The sequence below is a fragment of the Monomorium pharaonis genome, chromosome 7 (genome assembly GCF_013373865.1).
Source record: "Monomorium pharaonis isolate MP-MQ-018 chromosome 7, ASM1337386v2, whole genome shotgun sequence".
NCBI classification, from domain to species: domain Eukaryota; kingdom Metazoa; phylum Arthropoda; class Insecta; order Hymenoptera; family Formicidae; genus Monomorium; species Monomorium pharaonis.
The window spans coordinates 19,116,187-19,132,810 of NC_050473.1; the positions used below are offsets into that span (position 1 = coordinate 19,116,187).

General features: G+C 42.2%; 1 protein-coding gene across 4 annotated transcripts in view; it reads left to right on the forward strand.

Annotated features, from left to right (window-relative positions):
* The window catches only part of LOC105828871 (transcriptional regulator ovo), a 37,546-nt gene that overhangs the window by 15,253 nt on the left and 5,669 nt on the right, over positions 1-16,624 (forward strand). For 2 of the 4 annotated variants that reach the window (XM_036289420.1, XM_036289418.1), the window contains exons 2-9: positions 8,842-9,260; positions 12,259-12,766; positions 13,753-14,320; positions 14,521-14,783; positions 15,048-15,268; positions 15,628-15,768; positions 15,940-16,239; positions 16,462-16,620. In XM_036289420.1, the coding sequence (XP_036145313.1) occupies positions 8,842-9,260; positions 12,259-12,766; positions 13,753-14,320; positions 14,521-14,783; positions 15,048-15,268; positions 15,628-15,768; positions 15,940-16,239; positions 16,462-16,620 (2,579 nt within the window). The remainder of the gene's footprint in view (positions 1-8,841; positions 9,261-12,258; positions 12,767-13,752; positions 14,321-14,520; positions 14,784-15,047; positions 15,269-15,627; positions 15,769-15,939; positions 16,240-16,461; positions 16,621-16,624) is intronic. The other 2 variants (XM_036289419.1, XM_036289421.1) reach the window with 2 other exon arrangements.

A 16,624-nucleotide genomic window follows, 5' to 3' on the forward strand; every position in this document is an offset into this window, starting at 1 on the left:
TACGCGTGTTGCATTCGCTGCTGGCATAAATGCAACGCGTCGTGCCGGCGAAGGGTGACGGCGCGATCGCGCGTGCGATCGGTGGCGAGTGATATTCGGTTTTGCGATTATCGAAACTGATAAAAGCGGAATGACGCGCGTGTAATTTCGGGGGGGGGGGAGGGACAACAAATTACAAGCCGGCCCCGATAATTTGCCCCGAAAATTAAGTCCGCGTAGCGTCGCGCTAAAAGATTCCCCCCCCCCCCCCGATCTCGAGGAGATAGGAGAAATTAAGTCACGCGTATGTACGGCTGCGTTGCTAACGTGTATTTTATGGTTCAATGAAAATCTGAACACCGTTGATATTGAGAGACTCGACGGAAATGTTGATCCGAGATAAAGTGCCGGTTTATTTATAAAATAACTTCTTTTTCGCTGCGCATGTTCTAACAGTAAATAACAGCGATCTATCGTCTTATATTGTATACTGTTTAGATTTTATTCTAACAGTAAGTTACACGCGCCGTAAGAAAAGTACGTAAAGTTACGTGAACAATATCGTACGTGGGAAAATGTCGTACATATTCATTCCAAATGTAAATCGTGCGATTTTTTGCCTTGCCTGCGCAATTTTACGGACTTTCTTTGTGAATGTGAGAAAAAGCGTAAGAATAGTGTAAAAAAAAATATGTAAAACTACATAAACAGTAAGTAAAATCGTATACAAAAATGTATACGATAATTACGTCACAAATCATATAATTTGCACAATCTTACATACTTTTTTGCAATGTCAAGCATTAGTATGAAATTAAAATTAATATATTCTATTTACAAGGGTCATTGTTTTATTATAAGCAAGAAATTATATAATTTTGTTTTCTTTAAAGAATTCGATTATTTTATATTTCAGTAAAACATTATATTTTTTTTTCAATGTTGTAATCGTCATCTAAAGAGAGCATGCGATTTTTAATAACAACAGTGTTAAATTGATATTGTTATTTTCTATTTTCTATTCTTCCCCTCCATGAAAATTATTTTTGACTAAAGATAAATATGTTTTTCTCACCGTGTAATCCACGCCGGAAACGACGCGCGTACACATCGTGCCACTTAAAAATCGCCGCGTGTGTGAGACGCAGATTGCAGATTCCGAACATGGAAGCGCGCGCGGAGTTTCGTGCGCAGGGTGGAGGTGATACGCGCGCGCACCGCACGTGCCCATTACGTAAAGCGATCAAGTGGCCGCGTATACGGTGTCACCTTGCTGTCCGCGCGACACGACTCGACCCACGCACGGTACCGCTACGCAAACGCTACGCAGATACCGCGCGCGTGGAAGCCCGCGCGCGCGAGATCGCGCACACGAGATGTCGCACTTTCTCGCGAGCGCGAAACGTCGGGGTGAGGGGTGGGAGGGGAGGGCGATACCCATATTTCTCCCGTCCTCGTCCGGGAATTTCCCTCCTGCGCGTAAAGGTGTCGTGACTACGTCTTCGCGGTGACGCGGACGATCCACGAGGGGGTGAAGGGACAAGCGGTTTCGGAGAACGAAAAGGGGAGCGCGATGAAAACCTTTATCAAGGGAGATCTCTTGTAGAACAAGGATGTAGCAAGCATTGGCGAACGTTGACGGCAACAGATCTTCCGCGGGGTTCAAGTGGAAAGAGAAAAATAAATCGAGAGACGTTTGAGAGGAGATCTCGGACGAGATCGAAGCGCGTGATTCGAGAAAACCTGCCTGCCTGCCTGCCTGCCTGCCCGCCCGCCTTGGCTGCTTGCCGTGCGGCACGTAAAGCAGCCTGGGTCGCGACCGGGTTCAGGCGGAGATCCTGTTGCGAGTTCCCTCCGCCGCGCTCTCCGGTGCATCGTCTCAGCATCGTCGTAGCCCGTTGTAATATCGGCCCGATCGAACGAAACGGCAGCGGCGCGGCTTAGCCGACCTACTTATGGCCGACCGCTCCCTGGCTCTCGAGTCCTTTTTTCAGGTTTTTCCTTTCCTTTCGGCTGGCATGCATACACACATACACGACGCGCGCCTTTTCGCGCCATTTACGCCGCCGCGTTTATCGCATTGCTTATCTGCATGCAGAGACCAGAAACAATGTGTCGGATGATGAAGTAATCGACGCGTTGCATTATATATATATATATATAAACACATCTCGCACGGGATTTACGGGTCGCCGTAAACGTCATAAAGCGGGTATTTTATCGCCGTCGGTTCTTGAGAAACCGCCGGTAAACGTTGATAGCTAAAGACTCGGACTCGTATTACATCTACGCGGTGATCTTACGTCCATTACATTTATTTGAGGTGTCCGTCTATTTGGATTTATTTATTTTCTTACATCTCTATTTTGGGTCCTTTATTCCAACGATATTGCAGAAAGTTATTTTTTTATTACATGTTTTTCCAATTAGATGGTTTTGTACTAGACTTTTTTAATTAGAATGCTTAATGTCGTATCAATGAGCGAATTTTTATAAAGACGAATGATAAATTTACGCAGGGGTTATATCAGTTGTTCGGCGCTACCAGTGAGAGTGTTGTCTGTATTGTTGTCTGATCAGGGCTTCGTTCATCGATTTCTGATTGAGTTAGTCGGTGATTAAATTACGGTTTCCAACGTGAGAAATAAACACAACTTGCCTCAGAAGACGGGGAAGGACGGAACGTTCCGATACAGTAGACTGTTATTGGCATTTTTGTTGTTTAAATATTATCTTAAAATGATCTTCGTGAAACAATATGTAGTTTACCTAGGTAAATTTAAAATTAAATCATGTTTATCTCATCTAAGATTAGTCTACATACAATTTATCTTACCTTTATTTAGATTATTTTAATGCAACATCGTTTGAGAGCCAACTTAGTAAAAATGTGTTTTTATGTAAAGAAAAAGTTTCAAACCCTAAAAATTTTCAAGTTTGCTCTTTATTTTCTTTAAGGAAATATGGCCACCGTAATTGTATCCCGATTAATATTCCACGATAGCGAGTCGGATTAGACGAAACGTGAACCTTTTTTTTTTCTTTCACTTTAACTCGAGTAAACGAATTCCTCGCGCGTCGCGTCGTTGCGGGATGCGGCAGCAGCAGGAGTCACGGTAAACGCGGCCCCGCGACAGACAGTTCGACAAGTGCTCCTCACCCGCCGCGCGCAATGGCAACGACCCCCTGGGGGAGAAGGAGGGAGGGGGGCTCGTATAGATCCAGGAAGTGTACTCCGCTCGTTCCAGCACGCGCTCCCCGGGTACGTTTCGCGTTGGGGAATTGGCGTGGATTCATCCGTTGCGTCTCCCGAGCTCCGCGGGCATCGATCTTCTCCGCTCGATCGCTCTCGAGGCACTCCGCTCGTTCGAAGCGGGCGAGCGCATTCGTCTCAACAACCCTTTCGTTCTGGCTTGGCAACTGCAACCGCGTCGTCGTCCGAGAGAGGCCGAGAGAGTCCAGCGTCTTCAAAATTTTATTGCGTTTTGCCCCGTGTTTTATTCACTTTATACGCTTACTCGATCGGGTATTTTAATATTTCAGCATCGAAAAAAGTGCTCGTCGACCACAAGGGGGATGAGGAAAATAATTATATTTTCTTGCGAGATAAAGCGAAGGCCCCACTTGCGGTCCCTTCCGCCGATTCTTCTGGCCGGATATAATTAAGAAACACGAAGGGGTGAATTTATCGTTAATTACAATGCCGACTACTAACTCGGATCGCGGTGGGCCGATGAGTCTCGGGTCTCGATTTACAGGAATTTTCTCGCCGTCCCGAGATCCCCTCGGTCGATTTCTCCTCCTCCTCGTCTCCTTCTTCTTCTTCTTCTTCTTCGTCGCTCCGCGAGCAAGCCCGTTCCTCTCGATTCCGACTCGATGTACCGGTTCTCATTTCATTTTCTCTCTCTCTCTCTCTTTCTCTCTTTCTCTCTCCCTCTTTCTCGTCCTGTCCGAAGGGGAAAGAGAAGCGAAAGGAAAAATGAGAAAGAGAGATAGCGCGGGGGGAACAGGGGGGGGGAGGAGGGACCGGACAGACAACGAGCACGGCGGAGACCCGGGATGATGGCGGTGAGGAGGGAGAGGGCGAGAGGGGCCGAAGATAGAGGCAGAGGCGTACATCGGTACCCCGGTCACGATGATTGCGCCGCAGGTATTTATAGCGCGGCCGAACCTGTTAGGGGGATTTGGTCAGAGGAACTCACGCACGCACGCACGCGAGTTCTCGCCACCGAAGGTTGCCCGACGAACGGAACCGCCATTTTGGTGACTGCCGCTGCCGCGGCCGCTACCTTCGGGGGTTCGGACACCGTGACGCAAGCGATTGCGCAAAAGATGTCGTTAGGCGCCTCTTTCTCGTCTAACTCGTAATTTCGAGGTCGGAATCGCCGCCGGTCGATTTCGAGCTCCCTTCGAGATGGGACCGAGTCTCTCTCTCTCTCTCTCTCGCGACGAGAGAAGATCGAGAAAAGGGGCCACGGGGATTTAAATTTCTCGCCTACTCTTTGACCTATACGCTTTAAATTTAAAATCGACGGGGAGGGAGGGGTTTTCCCTACGGGGAGTTTCATCCACGCGGAGGGACACGCTTTTTTTCGCCGAAAAGTATCTAAAAAAATATTTATATAGATGCAGGTCTGAAAATGGTTATGAAGAACGTCGAAAGTTTTGACATTTTGTCAACCAGTTTGCGTATGCCATGCGATAACAATTACTTCGATGATCTGACAATAGATATTTATGCAACTAGTGCGATAAATCAGCTGATTGCCCGTAAGTGCGGGATATGAACACACGAGTCGAAGGCGAGCGGCAATAGCCGATCCGCACAAAATATTTTTTGTTACCTGTGCGTCGAAATATTGGTCCTTTTGTGTGAAGTGACACGTGAGAAAAGGATCATTTTTCTTGCACCGGCAGCGAAAAATTATTTTCAGCTTTGTCTTCAGCTATACATTTTTGGATATTAACCATTTTTTTTCTGAGTGCAGCGATTTTGTTAATTTCTTAAAAATTCTTGAGAAAATTGACATTAGAATCTTTCGTTAACTTTTTTTAAATACAAAGAGAAGCATAAATTGCGATTGAAGTTACTGGTTAATACACCGACAGAAAGATATAGTTGCACTAACTATAATATCACTATAATTTACTATAAGTTATTTTCGGATCTAATTATATTTTTATAATTATTCAACAATGTAAATTATAGTTTGCTTGAATTACATTAAAATTTTTGTAATTATAATATTGGTCTATGTGTATGATTGCCATAATTGAAATGGAGATTTTAATATAGTAAGTTGTACCACAAAACAATCACAGTAAGCATCCATTATACGCATATAGTTATTATTACCAATATTATAGTAATATAGTAATATTATAGTAATAATTATAACACATATAAAACTGATATTCTTATAATTATTTTACTATGTAAATATAGTCGCAAATATCACTCATTTTTTTCTTAGTGTACACGATTTTTTTTAGCGAACGAAAGAGTACACAATATTAATATTCTCGAAGAGACTAGGCAAAGAGTCCTTTCTTCTCCTTCAATGTATTTTCCATAATGACCTCAGAGTGAAACAGCGCGTCCTCGCGTAGACAGTTTCCTGGTTGTGCCGCTTCAACGACATGATTATTACGTGGTGTGTCCTCGTGCTCAACGAAAAGCACTCAATAAGTTTCGAAAGTCGGGAGATCGTACGCTCTGAACGTCCGGTAGCATGTCACTCTTAGAATCGCAATAGAAATAATAATGCCGTCGAAATTGTTGCGACGGAAGAAAAATAATTAGAAAAAAATACCGTTATAATATTAAACATTAATCAACATTGCAAGACGAATTCTCATCTTAATTTTAAATAAGATATATTATCGTTAATGCGAAATTATCGTGGTGGAAAAAAAAAACAGCAAAGTTGTGACTTGGTTTAGCAAATTCAACATATATAATTTAATCAATTTGACGGTATGGTAAAAAATATAATCTGTCTGTAATTATTTGAACTGTAATTGGTTTCAGACCATAATTTCTTTGTTTAAATCTGCTTAATTATACATATAAAGTTGAACTTGCGCAGCAAGCTAAAACTTTTTTGTATCAATCGCTTTATGTTTCTTCTTGCTGATCCTTTAATTTCGATATAACAGCTGAAGATGATCGAGAATATCGAGCGGTTCCCCTCGATCTATCCGTTCGCCTCAGAAAAAAAAAAAAAAAAAAATACCAGCGAAGGAAGGAGACGCGGTCGGTATCGCAATTGGTCGTGGTTCGCTAATTAAAGACAGTTACTCGGCGAGTATACTCTTTCTTTCTCACTCTGAGAGATGCCCGAGGAGAAAAGCGGGAGATCACGTACGCGCGCGAAGGACAAACGTACGGCGAAGCCGCCATACGGTACCTGCGAATCCTCAAGGCTGCTCGTAAATTCAGGCACGGGCGGCAGCGGGCCAACCGCCAACCGATGGTTATGACTGTCATCGCCGCCGTCGTTATCCCGTTCATGCATACCGTGTCCCAATCGTGCATACGTATCTAGATTTGATTCCTGTCTCACGTCGCCCCGCAAATCCGTGCGTTAAATGCCTAAGTCGTGCAAAATCTCGAAACCGTAGATACGATTCAGGTTTCAACGGTCCTTGGTTTGTCGTATGTTACATCGAAGAAAACTAAGAGAAGCAAGTTTGTGTGCCTGTGGAAATGTCTCCGGGTCTCACTGATCGTTTCTATTTTCCGTTATAGATTTTTAGATTGAATAGATAATAATTTAATTACTTTATACTGACCAAAGATACTAATGTTTAAGAAAGTCTTGCAGTAGCAGAAAACTCGTGAACTTGGTTCATTATTATATAATACAGACATATATAGGAATAAATGCGAAATCTTTTTTTATAAGTTATTTATGGTATATATTAGTAATAGTATAGTAATAATAGAAACAGTGTCTAGATGTCATGTATATCAAAAGAGTTTCTTTGTGACTCCCGTTAAGTTTCCTCCCAAGTAGCACGTAAAGTTGTAAAACGGCTGCGATAATGTTGCAATTTAAATCACGGTACACGGAGAGAATTTTCTCTTAAAATTTACCCTCAAAATCTACTAATTGTGGAATAATGTGTGAGGAATTTTACTACACTTTTTTAGTAAAATTTACTGAAAGTATAGTAAAATTCCTCGAGGTCACACATTATCCCACAATTACCAGATTTTGAGGCTAAATTTTAAGAGAAAATTCTCTCCGTGTATTTTTGTCTAGCGCAGTTACTGCCACAACGTCATTACAACATTTTGACAATGTAGCAGTAAAAATAGGATAACATTTTTAGGTTTTTAAAATGTTGTTGCAGCTATTTGGCTGTCCATCTGTTTTACTATAAAAAAGTTATAATAATTTCTTTACGGCAAAATCGTGTCTGTCACAACGACTTCACAGCTATCAAAATAGCTGAAGTGGCTGTTGTATTTTGATTTTTTTTATTAGCTGTTGTAACGCTTTTGCAACTAAAAATTTAGCAAAATAGTATTTGCTGTCAAATAGCTGTAATCGAAACTGGCCGGATGTTATATTCACTTTTTTGCTAACGCAGCTAATATAGTTAGGCTGTGTTACTTATATTTAAAGTTTTAATAGGAGTTCCAATATAACTTCCAGATTGTTTTTAGGCACAGCTCTCATAATATTAATATTTAAATTTAAAAATAGCTTTTTGTTGTTAATGTACAGAGATCCTAAAATTCACTATTAAAATATTATTAATTTTTTTTTAAGATGTAAGGTTTTAAATTTGGTTAATCACACATTACGTTTAGACGATCACCTGTCATGCGGCCACTAATTCTATCACACACGCAACTCATGGACAGGTGACTGTCTAAATTTAGCTTGTAATTAGCTAGTTTCAAACTTTTATATCTCAAAAACTGCGGTTTGACAGAAAAATGTACAAATAATATTTTTACTTGATTTTTTGAGAATATTTTTGCTGTAATATTTGTAAAACTTTGGAGCACTTTGAAATAGTAAAAATAGCACATAGAGGGATTTTGTATTCAATTTATCAATTTATTTCTGTGCTTATAGTGCATAAAAGTTTACCGATTTCGTCGTTATAAAGTTTCTATGTCTTCTTAATCATTACAAGCTTAGTCAATACAAATTTACATTAAATTCATAAATATGGATTATTCTGTCGGCAGAGAGATGCTAAAAATAACATAATAGTTCTTTTCTCAGAATGTACTTGTATAGTGTAGTCGAAAACTTCCCGTTAACTGATATGAATAAATAGATACGTAATTCTATATACATTGAGTGATATTGTCAAGAAAATATTGTTATTAATTACATTAATGACGCAGGAAGTTAACACAATATGTCAATTTATTTAATTGAATTAACTCTCCGCAGACTTGGCTGTGATCATATTGATTTTTCTAATTTTTCGGATTTTGCTTAAAATTCGGACAAAAAAAAAAACAGAAACATTTTAAGTTATACAGTTGTACAGTTATATTTCTAAATATTAAAAGATTATATTAGAATTTTTGACGATTCTTTAGAGCTCAAAAATTGTTTGAAAAATACAACTTTACTTATCAATGACTCACATAGTCCGATTGACAGTGAAGAATGACAGTCTACGTGGGGTTAAACAATGACATGAAATATTTCATTTTGCCGTGCGGCACGAGCAACAAGGCAGAAAAGCATTTGTATAAGTTTTTCCTTTTAACTCGTTGTGACTTGCAATTGGTTCAGGAACTTCAATAGACAATTGTTTCGTTAATCCGGGACACATGGGAATTGTAACGGAAAAATTGGATTTTCTTTTTCCCTTTCTCAACAATAGATCGTGACAAGACCGACGATGATCGGGCGACAACTCCGGAATCCTTTCGCAGCAGCAGTCCCGCCCCGTCGCCGTCGCCGCCGGTGACCAACGCGACCAGCCCACCCCCGAGACGGTTCATCTCGAGCATCCTCGGCGGCGATGTACCGTACGGCAGTAGACGTCACGTCCTGACCCGGGCGGAGCGCAAGGAGTACAGCAGCCCGCCGATTGCCTCGGACGATCCGCCGCAGTTTCTGTCCAAGTCGGAGAGGATCGCGCTACCGAGGTCGCAGACGCCGCCGAAAACACCCCGCGTCGAGCCGCCAACGAGGGTTTCGGTCATCCAGAGGGTGCCACCGCAAGGCACCTCGAGGAAGGACGAGAATAAGCTCGAGATCGACAGAGTCGATCCTATACAGGCGCCCGAACCGGAACAGGTAAGGCTCTAAGCATCACAAACGAAAATTAATGACGCCCGAAGGAGGGGAGGCTTTAAAACTGCTCGATGAAACATTTTTCATGTGAACACAGACACAGAGAGGATTCCGTAGCGCTCTTTCTACGCGAATATTTTTAAATGAACATTCTAATATTGTTATGGGAACATATGAATCTTCTCTATAATTTGCAATGCCGCATATTCATAATTGTATAATATTATTTATGTTTAATATAGAATATTCTACAAAATTTGACTTTTTAGATAATCTTGAGGAAAAGGATGCAAATATCAATATTATTAGGATACCTAAAATATACTTTTAAAACATAAGAAATATTATTGGAATGTTTCCGTCTTAAAAAAAGTTTCTACGAATATTCTTACCCTTCTAGTGGAAGATCTGAAAATATTTCCACGATCCAATAATATATCCTAGCTGGGGATAATCGCGTATTTATTTTTGCACGTTGCTAGCGAATTAAAGCCTTTTCGTATATTCTCGCCGTTACTGAATGTAACGAATTGCGGGGTAATAATAATGACAGAAATATCCTTAAGGCATTTAAGTACGCCCGAGGAAACGCGGGAGCCTGTTATTAGGCCGATTCAGTCACGCTTCGTTAATTTCGACAGGATTTCGTTAACCTCCTCGCGTTGCCTCATACATTATGTATAGCGACAAAGCAGATAAGGAAGGGCGAGGAAAATTTTGCACGGTATTATGCGTATAACATCATTTAACGTGCGGTCCGCCGAGCAGCTCCTTGCGATTTTGCACGCTGTCGTTTTTCATATTGAAGTATACGGACGAAAGCTTGTAAATCGGATGAAAATGTGCACAGTAATTCGCGGTAATTTCGCGAATATACATCTTACGAGAGGGGAGAAAAGAGAAATGTGGTAACACAAAAACGTTATGATTCAATTTTGTATCGAAAGTTAAGAATTGTGTCATATTTGACGAATGAATGTTTCGGTTGGAAAAAGTGCCTTTAATATTAATACTCAGGATAGAGCAGGCGAAGAACGGGGAATTGTGCGTAGTTGTCCGAAGTATAATGAAAAGGAAGCGATTAACATAAGAAACCGAGCGAGAGAGGGAGAGAGAGATAGAAATGATCATTACGAGGGAAGAGACTTTAACGCCAGAAAGAGAAGGCGAGGAAAATGAGCAAGAGACGAGGATGGAAAAGGAAGAAGATGTGGAAGAATAGGAAGAAAGACGGCGAAGAAAAGTGTATGAGTGACGAGGGCACTGACTGTAATTTATTAATCTCCGACTGTATGTGACGCATCTAACATTACTAACGCTTAACAAATCGCTTGTTGCCGCTCAACACATGTCACTTTTTTATGCTTTTGTCGACAGAAAACCGGTACTTATTTTATATTCACGGATTTTATATGATAAATGTTAGTAAGTAGCTCTCTTTTCCTTTATAATATATTCTTTGTAATTTTGGCATTAGATGTATAAAAGAAAATTGGATAGACACTTGATAGCAACAGTTAATTGAGTTTTATTACTTAAGTTATTAAGAATTATAGTCTTTCCAAAATTTATTTTTTACATTTTGTTACATGTATTTAATGAAACATTGCGTATTATACAAAATACTTAAATTCTCTTTTTGTCGTAATTTTATTAATTGCAACAAAACATATGCACTAACGGATGAATACATGTACATAAAGTGAAAATATATAACGATACATAGGCAAAATAAAAGGAAAAATAAAATATAAAATATTCATCTCGACAAGAATATGCTCTATGATTTATAACAATGTACTTATTATTCTTAAGTGTTGCCTACATTTTCTAATTAGATTTTTTTATCTGTATATCTAGTTTTAACAAAAATTTTTTTCTTCTAACCGAGCTTGACATTTTATTGTGTGCTTTTAAAAGAAGGTGCGAGAAGAGAAAGAAGAAAGAGAAAGAAAGAAACGATAAAAGAGAAAGAGAGAAGTAGTAGAAAGAAGATTAAAAGAACATGTAGTGACAGACTTAAACGTTTTTGTAACGAAAAAAAAAAAACGAAAAAAAGGATAATGAGAGGAGAGGAAATATCCAGATATACAAATTGTTAATAAAGATAAAGAATATTAATTGGACGTTATAAGGGATTTACGAGGAAATTTTCGCCGGAAAAGGTTAGATTTGTGGAAAAACCAGTCTTGGATTTTACGTGATTATGTGCATCGTTATCATACACATCGATCCTTACACGGAAAGAATTTCTCTTAAAAATTATCCTGAAAATCGTGGTAATTATGGGACAACATAAACCTTGAAGAATTTTACTATACTTTTGACAAAATTTACTAAAATTTTAATAAAATTTGGCAATATTTCGTAAATTTTACTATACTTTTAACAAAATTTACTAAAACTTTGTCCAATTTTATTAAAATTTTACTAAATTTTAGTAAATTTTATTAATAGTATGGTAAAATTCTTCAAGGTTTACGTTGTCTCACAATTACCACGATTTTCAGGGTAATTTTTAAGAGAAAATTCCGTGTATACACGAATTTTTGGCCAAGAATTCAACAAATGTCATCGATCAAATATTCTCCACATGGCTCTGTGACTTTTTCCTTTTTCTCAAACTTAAGTTGCCACTTCGAGGAAGACGTTTTCAATCCATTGAAGCCATAAAAGAAAATTCAAAGAAGGATCTCAAGGCAATTAGCGTTTGAAAAGTGTTTTGAGGACTAAGGATGCGACCGCTTGACGCTACAAACGCTTCAAAGGATTCTTCGATTGGTCAATTTATAAAATTCTTGGTTCTAATTGATCAATCAAACGCATCGAAGCATTTGTAGCGTCAAATGAATTGTACCTCGAGTTAAACGTTGGCACATGTGCATTGCATGGGGCCTATTTTGAAAACGACAAAATCAATATTAATGTATAAACCAAGTATTTTGTGTTTTATTTAAGTAATTCCCTTTTTTTACGGAGTGCGTTATAACAACAATTTCAGGAGCATCCTATAGACTACGCGGTACCGAAACGCAAGGAGGAGGACGAGGAGAAGTGCCGCGATGGCGCGATGGTGTCGCGCAGCCCCAGCAACGCGATCGCGATGTCGCTCCTGGCTGTCAAACTGTCCGGGTCCCACGTGGTGCAGGCGGCCGCGGGACACGGCAGATCCTCGAACTCGGGCGGCGGTTCCTCCGGCGGCGGTGGCGGCGGCGGCGGCGGTAACGGCGGCAACTCCTCGCCCTCGAACAGCGGCGGTGGCGGCGGCGCCATGCTCGGCGGCGGATGCGGTAACGGGGCGATGCTCGGGGGCGGCGGCGGCGGCGGCGGTGGCGGCGGCGCCCTGGGCGGGGGTGCGGGCGCCGGCGGCATGCCCCCCGGTGGTAACGGGGGCCGCGGCAACTACGGGCCGAGCTCGCCGCCGACGGGGTCCCTGCCGCCGTTCTACGAGTCCCTGAAGGGCGGCAACAATCTCGCGAACTTCGCCAATCAGTACAACAGCTCTCAAGGTACCGCATTGTTTGTTTGTTTTTTTTTTTTATCTTTGCCCGACTGATTTCTAGTTTTCGACCCTTGCCGCATTTGATTCTTCAGTGGCACGCGGTTCGTCAGTATTAATTGCTACGCCGAGTCTAATGATATATTGACGATTGCACTTCTGACATAACGCTTTTTTAAATTTGTCCAATTGAGTATTTATTAATTGACTAATTAAGTTAACAAAGGATAGATGCGGACTGGCTCCTTGTTAATTTTAATTTATTTGATTTATAAACCAAATCAACTGAGAATAGAATTAAATTTCTTTGTCGTAATATGTTACTATATTTTATTACCATAACTCTTCGCGAATACTGGTAGTCTGGGGATATTCGCACTGTTTCAATCACACGTTTGAGCTCAGTTGGCGATGTTGGTGTAATTATCTTGTGTAGTCGTCGGAGCAGACAACAAAGCGGGACGTTTCAATGGCTCGGAATATTGTTTACATTTTCTATTCTTCCTTCAATCAATTCGCGCGCGAGGTCGGTCGTGGTCAGTTCCGACTCGAGTGTTTAGCGTGCGGTTCAATAGCTCCTGTTACTCGATCATGCCGTGTCCTCATCGAGGACTTGTAATCGTACGTCCTACGTCGAGACGCGTCGCCTTTGAAATTATCTCGTACACGGTTTTCTTCTGCTACTTCCTCTTCGTTTCTTTCCTATATATTTGCTTTTGTCTCTGCTGTTATCTGTGCAAGACTTTACGTCGCGTTTTCACGAATTAAATTATTGCGACACACTTGTCTCTGGATGTTTTTGAAACTCCGCGACGTAGAATTGGACACCGTAAGATATAGCACAATCATACGTCTTCAAATAATTGAATCACAAGTGATACTCACCATCGGAAATCTGGATCCTATAGTAAATCTGAGAAAGAATATGTTGAATGTGTAAGCTTGTTGAGTTGAAACTGTTGAATTTAAATCTCGTCCGTGGCCATTTTCTTCCAGGAAACGCGTATCTCACGCCGCTGACGGCCGTGGGGATCGATTGCGATACCGGTCAGCAGGACAATTCCCAGCACGCGCAGTACAACGCTCAGGAGGGCAAGCAGTACTCCCTTCTTCAGAATGTCTGCGCGAACGTTTGTGCCTCCTACGGGCTCACGTTCAAGGAGGAGGAGGAGGAACTAGCGGGTTACAAGATACAGCCGAACGACCTGCTGTCCGCCCAGTACGGCACCTACGACGTCACCGATACGGGGATGATGGTGGACATGGTGACCGGTACCATGGTGGTGGACCCGCTGCAGTTCACCGCGGCGACTCTGACCTTCAACTCGCCGTCCGACCACACGGCGCTCCTCGAGACTCTCAACGACGCGGCGGATCTCTTGTCCCTGCCCAGGCTACAGACCGAGGATGGCGGCAGCGATCTCCTCGAGGAGTCGCTGCACTCGCCCGCCTCGACCGGCAGCAGTGGAATCGGCCAGGACGGCCAGATGACCACTCCCGTCGAACCTAGCGTCGATCCTTTCCCCGAGCACAGCATGGCCTTGACCAGAGGCTTCGACACGAGGTGAGAAAACTCACGTTCAACTCGCGCCGCCGCGCCGTGAGAAACGCTCGCCGATTAACATTAATGCTATCTCCGCCGTTCGCCGTTTACTTTCATCATAATTGCGGTCGAGGCGTTTGAAAGCCGATCGTGAATTTTGATCGCTAAGATAAAGTGACGTGTTTATGACAGATCGCACGAACCCTTTTTTTTTTCCTCAGACACTACACGACCCCGCAACACTTCAACGCGTCCAAGCTCGCGGGATTGAATTACTCGGCCGGCGAGACGAGCTACCAATCGCTTCAGAAGGAACGTCCCGAGATCGCGTTGCATGTCAATCAGAATCATCAGCAGGAACAACAGTTGCAGATTCAAGTGCAGTTGCAGCAGCAGAAGCAACAGGCTACGTCGCCACACCAGCAGCAGCAGCAACAGCAACAGCATCAAAGTCTTCTGAGTCCCGGATTGAATTTCAATAACGGTAAAGTATCACGATTGCCCTTGCATTCTTGTGTAACCATCACCGAACACTGACATTCGAAAGCTAGACCTGGTTTTAAAATTATGAGTTTTAAAATGTTAACTTGATCGTTTTTTTGTAATACTTTTGAAATATTTAATTGAAGGTAAAGAAACCTGTAAAAGGTAGTGCAATTTACAGTTAATATATTTTTAATTTATCGATCTAAGGTAATGGGATTTAGGATTGACATTGCATTAACGCTTCGGTTCCTTAATCTTGAAGGTTTAGAGATAGACTCTGGCAGCAGCGTAGGCGGAAGTTTACCTAGCCCGGGGACCGCGAGCTGCTCTCTGGACGGCGCTTCGACCGGTACCTCGCCGTCATGCGGACTGGGAGAACACGCGCATAGCCCAGTTGTATCACCCAGTACAGTCGCAGCACAGGCAGCTGGATCGGTAGGCGAACCGCCGCTCTCGCAACGGGTCGGTGCACTTCATCAAAGGGTAAGCGACCCAAATTGATTCAGGCAAAGGCATACATCTTCGTTGCTCGACATTAAATTAAACCGTACGGAAGCGCGATCGACGACGCCTCCCTCGGAAGGGTGTCGTCCGCGAAACATTATCCACGAATTTCTCGAAGCCTTCGATTCGATCGAATTGTATTCGAGCAAGTTCGTAGATCAGTTCCAATGTCATCTGCGTTAGATCGGTACATGTAGAGACGATAAGGAGTGGATTGGCCCACTGCCACGCGTATTATGCAATGCTCAGTCAATTTGAGTGCTTAATCCGATGTCATCTTCCCACCGATCGTCATTGAAATGCGGCGAGTATTAATGTGTCCTTTCATCGATTCGTAGCTGGGTTTACCGAGTGACTGTCAGCTAGAATTTGTTAACGGGGGTCATGGCATAAAGAATCCTCTAGCCATCGAGGGTCAGAGGCAGGCGACAACTACTCGAGACGAAGAGAGAACTAATCGCACTCCGCCTAGTAGCAAGGTAACGTTGGTTTGCAAACATTGCGTTAAACATCCGCGTAAGCGTCATTACTAGAGAGACGTGGCTACGACATAACGAATCCAATCGTGTCGAATCGCAAAGCCGACGAGCCATGAGATTGCAGGGAGTCGTTATAGCTTAGTAATTACTTCTCAATCCTTTTGTCAATAGGACGACGATCCCAATCGCTTCACTTGCCGCGTGTGCAGCAAGAATTTCAGCCTTCAGCGGCTTCTCAATCGTCATATGAAGTGTCACAGTGACGTAAAGCGTTACTTGTGTACATTCTGTGGGAAGGGCTTCAACGACACGTTCGACCTTAAGAGGCATACCCGAACGCACACGGGTGTACGACCCTACAAGTGCTTCCTATGCGAGAAGAGCTTCACGCAACGGTGCTCGCTGGAGAGTCATGGCCAGAAGGTTCATGGCGTTCAGCATCAGTACGCGTATAAGGAGCGACGAGCTAAGGTAAACCATTCATTGAAAATCTTAAAGAGTAACATCTCGAAAATATGTATAAGTTTCCTTGCTTAAAAAAAAAATTTAACTTTGTAAGACTGAAACATCAAAGCAATATTTTGTGTTAATCTATTTTTAATGTGATTTGTAATTTTATTTTCTAAATTATGTGAATATATATAATTTGAAATTAACCGTATGTGATTTGTTAATCGCATGTCTGTCCGATAGATGTACGTCTGCGAGGAATGCGGGCATACGACGCACGAGCCGGAGGTGCACTACATTCACCTGAAGGACCAACATCCTTACAGCCCAGCGTTACTGAAGTTCTACGACAAGCGGCACTTCAAGTTCACCAATAGTAACTTCGCCAATATGTTGCTCCAGGTGG